The sequence below is a fragment of the Panulirus ornatus genome, chromosome 5 (genome assembly GCF_036320965.1).
Source record: "Panulirus ornatus isolate Po-2019 chromosome 5, ASM3632096v1, whole genome shotgun sequence".
In the NCBI taxonomy this organism is placed as follows: Eukaryota; Metazoa; Arthropoda; class Malacostraca; order Decapoda; family Palinuridae; genus Panulirus; species Panulirus ornatus.
The window spans coordinates 42,456,870-42,467,505 of record NC_092228.1 but is presented as its reverse complement, the minus strand read 5'-3'; the positions used below and the strand labels follow the sequence as shown (position 1 = coordinate 42,467,505).

Genomic DNA, 10,636 nt, shown 5'->3' with positions numbered 1-10,636 from the left:
CTACACATGCTATTTTATATGGCGATGAGTAATTCTTTGTTTGAGAGATGAACCAGGCCATATTTTACATGGTACTTGAGCACTCTTGGGGATTGTACCGACATGAGGGGATGAACAGAATTGAAGATATAAGTGAAAGCTTAAGGACTAAAAAAAAAAAATTTACTCAAGGCATTGAATCCAGGTCTCGGTAACATTTGTAAGGGTAAGATGATTATGCGAGTTAGCTGAAGGGGTGCAACATTGTGATTGTAGAATATCAGATAGAAATTGAGAAAATTAGAGATAATTGTGCAAGTAAAGGAAGAAGGTATTAAGAATGAGGGGGTGGTAAATTAGTTTGAGGTGTTTAAAATTAGGTCAGTGCAAGAGAACAGGCATATCAGGCATTGTAACAAAAGGGTGAATTGGAGATGAAATCAAAAGATGTTGAATAGGTTACTATCAAAAACAGAGGAAAAATGGAAAATCTTCTAGAAATAAAATAGGGGATAACTAGGGATTTGGAGAGGTAATTTATTACTAAATATGCCTACCTATGGATAGTTTTATCTCTGTATCTATCTGTTAGTCTACCTGTCTTTTATCTTTTAAGTACATCCTAGTTTATATGGGATTTATCAGCTCCAAACAGCTTTGTTTCGGTTACACATATTAGTTTATCTATCATGTGTTAAACAATTGCTTTTGTATTAGTTAAGAACTTAATGATTTTTTACATGGCACACAGAGATGACTTATCAGGTGAAACTAATGTCTCCCTTCACACTGTCAAAAGAAAAAAAAGTATATGTTCAGTATTTTAAGGGCCCTGTGAATGCTGTTTTTATTCATTTGATTTTTTGAAATTTTTTTTTATTATAAAGAATATATGATTCGTTTATTCTTTTTTACTCAGATTCATTTTTTCCATAGGGCTCTTAGACTTGGTCTAACAACTCAAGAGCAGATAGATGATTATGACCCGGCATTGATGTTCACAATCCCTCGCTTGGCCATTGTTGCTGGTCTGGTCATGTTTCCTGATGGACCGTTGAACTTGGACCGGGAACCCAGGAGTCTATCAGAACTCTTTCGGCCATTTAGAGTAAGTTGACATTAACTGCTGTAATAACCCACATCATTCTCTCCTTTCATTTTCTCAAAGGTAATGGGAGAAAGAACGCTAACCTCATATAATGTGTGTTGTAGAAGGCATCAAAGAGAGGAGGGTGCACTTTTCTGTTCCCGTTTCTACCTTACCAAGGCAGGAAATGATGGAGAGGTATAGGTAAAGACTTTCATTCCAGTCCATCCAACTTATTGTTTTTTTACCTTCATTATTCTTTCACAGATGTCTTCATTTTTTCTGCCTGTATTTGACGTAATATGATCTCACCCCTCTTATTTATTACTTGCCTTTCCAGCCTTTTTCCTTGTGCATGATTGCTTCTCATGCCACACGATGATTAACTGTTGTGATACCCTTATTCTTTCCTCGAATAGGAAAGCTGCGCTACTATCTACCTTGTTTCATCTTCCTTTACCTCACTCATGTTTGCAAATACCTGAGGAGCCTCGATTTATTTCTTTTTTACTTTATTTTCTTATCACCGGAGATGGCCATGATTAGAGCATGTTTTGCCCATACCATCCTTTTAGTTAGAATTACTTAGAAGAATATTAGAACCTATGTATGTACTTCCACATGCAGCTGTAGGCCAACTGTGATGGGCTTAGGACTAATCTATTGTTCACCATAGGTGCTTTCTCATAGGAATTTGGTTGTGTGTGTTTAATGTAGAAATACATGATAGGCTAAAGTAGTTGAACATTTAAAGGTTGCAAATTACTGTTTTTTCATAGTACTGTTGAAATAATTATCATTTCATTAATGAAATAAGAAAACCATGTCTGAAAAGAATGTGTTTGGTTGAATCAGATGTACTTCAGATTCTGCACTGATGCAAGAAGTGATTCAGCTCTCTTAGTGATAATTTTTAGAGGTATTTCGCTTTATGTTTAGAATAATTATTGATAAAAGTATGTGATATTTGATTAGATATTTAATTATTCTCATTCCAGACTCTTCTGAGCAAAATCCGTGAACTTTTATGGACAATGAGCAGTAGCGAGTTGGCAGCACTAGAGAAAGCATTGTGTTCACAAGATGAACCTGATCCATCCTCTTCACACATTCTTCCTGATAACAGTGTACCACAAAATGCATATGGTCATGCAACATTTACATCTGATTTTGTTCAAAAATTTTATGCTAGTTACCCTTCATGTAAGTATCTTACCCCAGAATTGAGTTCTCTTTATCAACCTGGAAAAAAATCTGAGCGCTATGAACGAAAACGAGAAAGGACATCTGGTAAGAGTAGAGGATCTCGCTCTAGAGCAAGGCAGGAACGTCAGAATGATAAGTTTTTGGCTCGTTTGAATGCAACTGTGGAGGAGAGGCCAAGGGCACGTCGCAGATCTCGCCGCAGTCATTACCACCGCCATCACCAGAACCCCCCTCCCCCTCCCCAAGCAGATAGTGATAATGGAGAAGAACACCATCGTCCTCAGCGTCATCATTCAAGAGCTTCACCCTCTCACTCTGAACATCACCATCATTATATTCCTCCTCCACCACCACCACCTCCTTATGATCGTCAACATCATCAACGTCTGCACGGTCACCAGTCAGACCAGCACCACCAACATTCACGACACCGATCTCGGCGATCAAGACACCAGCCTGTTGATAGGATTAAAATAATTGCTTGTTCTTGTGGTACTGTCAGTGAATATGATCATACCTACTATGACGAATCCCACCAGGGACCACATCACCCTGACACTTGCTACAATACCTCTCAAGCTCGCTGCAAAGTGTCACCAGTTCAGTCTCATGTTGCTCATTCTCACTGTAGCACTGCCGCAAACAATTGTGATAATTTATGTGATAGCACTGTTGTAACTTTACAAGCCGAAAGTAGATGGGGGGAGGCAGGACCATCATATGTTAGTGATTGTGTTAGTAATATAGGTGGGGACAGTGGCGTCCAGTCTCCTATAAACCAGTCTGAAATCCAAGAAATGGAAAACAGGGATACAGCCCTATCAAATGCTACAGCACAACTGTCTGTTCTTGATGACTCCATGTACTCTAAGTTGTCATTGTGTGAAGTGTGTGGAAATGCTCAGCCATGTCCTTGTGAAAACCCGGACCTTTCTTTGGACAGCTCTGCCAACCTGTATGTTGCAGACAACATGACCCCTCGTGAATATACCGAAAAGATATCAGGACTGGAGAAAAATGAAGCTAGTTTATCAGAAGGGATGCACGGAGAGGCTAATAGCAAAGAGGTGGATAATATTTCATGTGCTCAAGAAACTGACCAAAGAAATACCCACATCCCTACTCAGACATCCTTCTCAGTTTCTGTGGATCCAGTTAGCCCAGAGAGTCATAGTGGACGTTGTTCAAGTGGATCAACCTCTCCTTATAATTCTGGTGCAGAGGATGATGAGGAAGTAGCATTAGCTCTTCAAGCAGCAGAGGTTGCTGCAACATGGAGGGCTCGTGCCCGGTGAGTAGATATTTATTTGATGTAAGTTGTCTATTCGTTAAAATTATCTTTGTATGTTCATAAAAAGTGAGTCTTTTTTGGGGGTTGAAAGGTTAGTCATGGATATTTGAGATTCTTGGAGGCTAGTTTGGTATTTTGACCATACTGAAGAGTAAGTTGAATATTTCCATGAATATTGGAAATACATTGCACTTTGACATTAGTTTTGAAACCTACTGTAAATGAATTATTCACAAAATTATGTACATGGTAGGTTACTGAGGGTAATAGGAGCACTTGAATGATGAGGAAGAATTAATTATTGGTTATGATTTACAGGTTTACAGATGCTCAAGATTTAATTCATCGTTTGTTTGTCTGCATCTCTGGTGTTGCCGATCAACTCCAAACAAATTATGCTAGTGACTTAAGAAAAATCCTTAAGTGTGTGTTTCTGATAAACCAGAGCCCCCCAGAGGAACCGCCAAAAAGTCATGGTAATGAAGAGCCAGAATGGTCGGCATCTTCACCAATACATTCATATGATGATGATGACATAGCTGAGAACTCTATTGGCGGCAATGGTTAGTTTGAGGTTGTGTTTATGGCTTGATAGTATTGTGAATAAACTAGCATCTGGCAGTAGAATGTGTCGGATGTGTTAGATAGAAAATACCCCATATTCAGCATGAAATATATATCACTAGGTGATATATGGGCAGTTTTGGTATTTCTCTTTATTTATTTATAATTACCCAGGACCTCTTTCCAGAGGCTTTTACAGTCCAAGGCTGTCCAACCTCAAGTAATGGGAATGTGGACTCCAATGGAGTGACAAGTCCCTGGAGGAAACTGCACTTTCAATATGATAATGCTTAGCCAAAAAGATTACTTTTCCTTCATAGTGGAATGTCATGCAGATGGAGTGTAGTAAAATCACAACTTTCCTATTTCTTTTAATATTTGTAGATGTTTTCTCTGTTTTATTTTGTACGGGAGTGTGTATTTTCAGCCCCATAAAGGTCTTCATTTTTGTTAGTTGTGATCTGGGGAATAGAAATTATTTTTGACGTCTAGTTTAGTTGTGATTTGACGTAGGGAATCTGGACTTCATAGAGTTGTGGCCTTATCATGAAAGTAATGATTGGCTGCTTCACTCCTGTCAGAAGGGAGGACAACAAACACAAACCAAGTTGTTACTAAATACAGATTAATGTACAGTTGTCGGCATTGGCTGTAGGCTAAATATACATTATCATTGATTATTTTATTTTACTTAATTACTGTTTCCTGGGTCAGCAAGGTAGCGCCAGAATACAGACGAAGAGTGGCTCATCCTTTCTTATGCACATATATGTATACATAAACACCCATACACGCACATATACATACATATACATATGCTAATATACATACATACACAGACATATACATATATACACATGTACATATTCATACTTGCTTGCCTTCATCCATTCCTGGTGCTACCCAGCCCCATAGGAAACAGCTTCGCTACCCCCTGATATTTTTAGGTTGCAGGACTTTGTTCAGAAGCAGTTAGTCATGCTACCACCAATTGCTCATTAATTTTATAAACATTTATGTTGGGAAATAATGAACTTGTGTTATCCCTTAATGAGAAGTACTGAAACTCTGGTGGAAAACTGATCAGGAAATGATGATTGTATAAGTGTTTCTGTAGTTAGGCTGGCAGTTTGCATTTTTTTCCATGGAATACGGGCAACCATACCATTTGTCATCCTGTAGAGTCGTGATTGGGAAGTCTAAATCTTCAAAATAGATTCCTACATGAGATGCAAACCTGTATGTGGTTGACCCATCCCATGCAAATGGGAGTGGAGTAAATGATGATTGATAGAAAAAAGTCTTCAGGTTGGTATTACTTTCTTGATGGCTTCTCTCACTTTAGCAAGGTTACAATCGGAACAAATGAACATGAGCCTTACTTGCAAACATCCATGCTCTTGAAGTGATTTTTAATGTAATGAAATGAGTGTACAATCCACAGCCAAGTCAAGCCTCCATGGTGTACCTAGACCACTCCATTGCCCAGATTCATCCCTCTGACAGAGCGGTCCACTTCATTCTCTTTCATGCTTGCCTCTCCCCTTCCTGAATGCTCAGACCCTGATATCCCAAAGCATTCCCTTCATCCTTCTGTTTCCTTCTGGGTCTTCCACTCTGTTTTCCTCCTTCATTTTTTATAGATCATCTTAATTAGTCTTTCTTTTCTTATCATCTTCATGTGTCTTAACTATTTTAGCACATCCACATCAACTTACGACCACACATTTCTCTCCATGCATAATCAACCCACGTGAGACACACATTGTTCGTAGGCATTTCATTTCCAACTCATTTGCCCTCATCCTTTCTTTTGTGTTCAAGCCTGAGACTTGCTTTCATATAACACCCAGGACTGCTATACCTTCAAACATTTCCATTTTTGCTCTAACAGCCATTGACTTCTTCCACATGCTTCTTAATGCACTCAGGACCTGAGTACTCTATCCACTTGTGATTTACTTTAGCCTTCTCGTTTTCTTATGCTGCCACATCCACTTACAGGTATTAAAGCACTTCACTTCCTGCAGGTCATCTCTCCTCAGACCTGTACTCGTACCATTCTTTGTTATCTCCATGCTGCATGTCATTACCTTACTTTTATTCTCATATTCACTCTACTTTTTCTTATCACATCCTCTCCTAAACTTTGGCACCAGCTTTTAGAGTTTCTCCTTGGAGTCTGCATCTAGAGCCAGGTCATTTGCAAACAGCTGCCCCTCCCTCGTAGACCTTTGCATTCACCTACCTCCACCCTGTCTATAAATAGATTTAGTAATTGTCCTTGATGCAGACTTGCCTTCACCAGGAGCCTCTTTCCCTTCTCCCTTCGTATTCGCATCATTGCCTTACTCTTCAGAAAGAAAAAATCCTCTTTCATTTAGTTTTCCTCTTATATGTTTCATTACATTTTCCAAAAAGCCTTTGCAAGCCCTGTCTTATGCTGTCTCCAGATTAAAAACAGTTCATCTCTTTGTCCTAGGATTTTTCATACCACAGAAAATATTTCCATGTTAATTTCCAAAATTTTTGTTTTTTAATGGGTATACAAGAAAAACATTTGTATTGATTATGCTTATTACTGCAGAATGTTTGAAATATTGATAGCATTTGCATACAAAGGTCTTGGTTGAACAAGATTTTAGGGGTTTAAGAAATCTTCTGCATAGAAAAAAAAGGTAAAACATTAGTATTGATTATGCCAATTATTGCAGAATGTTTGAAATATTAATAGCATTTGCATGCGAAGGTCTCGGTTGAACAAGATTTTAGGGTTTGAAGAAATCTTCAGCCAAAAAAAGGGCAGTTTCCTCGTTGTTTAAGTATTTTTCTTTTTAGAAAACTTTGGGAAGTGGATGTTTAAATGACATAATTATTTTACTTCCACAGACTCGGAGCGACTGAGTGTAGAAAGTGCAGAAGATGCCCTTGTTGTAATAGGGAGTCCCGAGCTTCACTGCAGCTCACCTTTAGCAAATGCAGAGAATGATCCCCAAGAGGATTCCCCCCCTTCATCCCCTCACTCTTCCCCAGCATCATCCCCACCATCATCTCCATCAGCTGTTACCTCATCACTTTCGTTTCCATCACTTGCTCTACCTCCTACGTCTACCCCAACTTCTTCTGTAGCATTATCCCCTAGAATAGTGCAGTCTTCTCACACATCACCAAGAGATATACCTATATCTCCAGCAAATGCTATTCCAGCATCTTCCCCTCCACCTGTGTGCCCTCCGTCCATACAAGTCCCAGCTGCTATCTTTAATGACCATGCTCTCATGCAGTTCTCAGAAGTAACTCAGGTAAGAGACAAGTTTTGTAGCTATTATTTGTCAGAGTTAGTTGATGGTTTCATTAAGAATGGGCTTTCACTGAAACACATGGATATATGGAGGATTTACTCGTAGAGCATTGGTTTTTCCACACTCATATCTGAATAGCTTGTACAGAACCATCTCCAAACACAAGTTGCAATTCCATATTTGTAAGTAGGGTAAGAGTTATTGTTACTGAAGGTTTTAGGTGGATGGAATAAGTCGATACTCAGGAAAGGAAAATTTAGATGGGGTTATGAGACAAAAGCTGAAAGGATGTTGGGTGTTATTCATGAACAGAGTTAAAGCTGTGTTGTGGTTTACTTTGGAGTGTGGCTATATGATTATCTGACAGATAGCGCTGAATTTTAAGGAAAAAGTAAATGTATGAACGGAGCTATTCCAGGTATTTAATTTTAGACTGAGTTGCAAGATTCATTTTGATTCAGAATGATTATGATACTGTATCTTCCTAAACGTATACACAATTCTGGTTCATGCTGCTAAGTGAGGAGTTGCTTTCAGTCTTCCTTTGAGTCACAAAATTTGTGCGCATCCTTAAATGGTCCATTATGCTTGCCTCTGCCAAAACCACAGACTTTGTCTTTTGACCAAGTCAATTTGCTCTTGGCCTCCCTTTCAATTCCATTCTTTCTCTTCGAGTTTGTGGAGGCTGTTTTGATAGCCCATGCTTCATCCATTATTTTGATGAGTGTATATCCTTTCTGTCATTCTGATGTTTTTCACTCTATCCATTCTATTCTCTTTATATTTCAGTCTGGAAATCTCCCTACAGCCTGGTCTTTGTCTGTCAGTTTGTCGGTGAAAGCCTCCGTTTACTCTCATAGATTATGGGTTGACCTGTTCCTTCTTACAGCTTAGCCATTCTCATGTGCCCTTGGCAGCGGTAACCCCCCCAACTGTTCAGCAAGTCCGTGTGTCTGACGGTTGTGTTTTGATTGTTTTAACTGAAGGAATGGTTATTGTTAAGATTTAAGACTACTTTCTTGTATGTATCCTAAAAAGTTCAACTTCTTAAAAGACAGATTTTGTACTTCATCAGAAACTCATAGCCAGTACTCTGAATTTTTCTTCCTTCTTCTTCCTTATGTTTTCATTCTATATGTGACTCTGTTAAGAGAATGCTCATTCTAATTTCTAAGCCTTATTTTGCATTTTAGTCAGTATAACTTTTGGCATATATTTTTTTGCAGTTTCAATATCACTTTCAAGAGGATATGAAAAAAAAGACTCCATGTGGTTGATCTACAGTATAGTCTATCCTTGTAAAGTTGGAAGAGTGGATTTACTGCAGATTGGATTTTTGTATGAAGTGCATTATTTGATGAAAACCTTCGTTGACCTTGTTAATGTGCGCTTGAGTTGGGATATGTGTGAATGATTCATAAGGTATTACATATTTGATCCACATTTGTGATTGGAGATTGAGTTACAGAAAACTCTAGAATAGGAAAATTGTTCAAAGTTCATGGCAGGACTAGAAGAATAATACCTCATAACAGCCTCATTTTTCTGTAGCCCCAATTAAAGGGTAGGAGAAGGTTAGTGCTTCAAGTTCAAGCTGAGCAAACAGAAATTTGTAAGAGAATTAACTTGTAAAACATTTCCCTTTAGGCATCTATCCCTCCAAATATTGAGCTGCTTCCTCCTCTACAAGTGCAATATGCCGAGTCTTTTGGTGTTATTCCTGAGCCCTTCACTCGATCTTCACAGGAACAGGTAAGTTATAGAATCTGTCTGTACTTGCATGTTTATTCCTGTTTTCCATTCATCGATCTGCCTGAGTTGCTGAGTATGAATGCTGAAGCTGATTACAACATGTAACTTGGGTCATATCCATGATGAAAAGGAAAGGCATAGGCAAACGAAAAAATATACAAGAGCACGCATGTAACCTTTACCCTCATAGCTGCTTACATCCTACCATGCTTAACATTTAACACAGAAACTACCTATGATTAATTGTTGACTAGTCCTAAAAGAGGTTGAAAATACCCTTTTCCTCCAGTGTGGTCAGATGGAAGGTGTTTTTCCTCTTCAGATTATTTTTACATAGATTCTAGCACCATCAGGATTCCATTCCATTAGACCTTTTACAGTGATTCTCTTTCCTGTTGTTGTTTTTGTAGCCATAGGATCCTGGAATCATGTGTATTGCACTGAAATCACTGCTGTCTATCCACAACCAATCCCCACAAACCTCTTTATGGTTTATCCCAGAAGCTTCACATACCCTGGTTCAGTACATTGACAGCATGTTGACCCCAGTATACCACATTCTTCCAGTTCCCTCTGTCCTGTGCAAGCCTTTCACTTTCCTGCATGTTCAGGCCTCAGATGCATAAAATCTTTTTCATTCCATCCTTCCATCTCCAATTGGTGTACTGTTTTCCATGTTCCCTCCACTTCTGACATATATGGAAGCCATAGTCAGTCTATTTTCATTATTTTTCTTCTTTACTATAGTTAAGAGTTGAATTTTGTAAGCTGTTTGTTAGAACAAATGCTCTGTTTTGTTTAAGATTGTTAACATGTCCCTTTCCTTATAATTCTTCATACCATTTATAATATTGTCTTTTTCAACAGTCACATGGATAATGGAATTATGAGATGAGATAGTATAACAATGTTGAATATATGAAATAAATGTTCATGGTAATGGTATTGAGTAAATAGATAAAGATTTATCAGATGGCAGTTCTTTAGATATGTTTTTGATTTATTTTTTGGTGTGGGAGTATAGGGCACTGCTTCATGTTTAAGGTGAAAATAGTAATTCATTTAGTTTCTTGTATACTCAAGTAAATGATGTTTATCATTCCCAGCCGTCATTGGGTTCTCGAGATGGTGGTGAATTAGCTACTAATACTCCCGTGGAACGCAGTGCTGAGTCTGGTCGCCGCCGCCACAGGGTGCAAGAGCCTCCAGCATGGGTGCCTGATCATCAAGCCCCGAGGTGCATGGCATGTGGGGCAGCCTTCACTATGGTGCGTAGGCGTCACCACTGCAGAAATTGCGGCAAGGTTTGTATATTTTCGGTGATCATGAAAATTTTATCATTAGTATTGGAGGAAATTCATAAGATGAAGGGGAACAAAGCAAAGAAAGTAATGGCATGATAGAATTAGGATAAAAGTGCAGATATTGTGACAAAATTATTGGTAGTTAACAAGA

General features: G+C 38.6%; 1 protein-coding gene across 2 annotated transcripts in view; it reads left to right on the top strand.

The window, feature by feature from the left end:
• The window catches only part of LOC139748733 (lateral signaling target protein 2 homolog), a 53,326-nt gene that overhangs the window by 32,409 nt on the left and 10,281 nt on the right, over positions 1–10,636 (top strand). For both annotated transcript variants that reach the window (XM_071662129.1, XM_071662128.1), the window contains exons 6-11: positions 916–1,087; positions 2,065–3,563; positions 3,882–4,126; positions 7,017–7,429; positions 9,077–9,181; positions 10,288–10,485. In XM_071662129.1, coding sequence (XP_071518230.1) covers positions 916–1,087; positions 2,065–3,563; positions 3,882–4,126; positions 7,017–7,429; positions 9,077–9,181; positions 10,288–10,485 — 2,632 coding nt within the window. The remainder of the gene's footprint in view (positions 1–915; positions 1,088–2,064; positions 3,564–3,881; positions 4,127–7,016; positions 7,430–9,076; positions 9,182–10,287; positions 10,486–10,636) is intronic.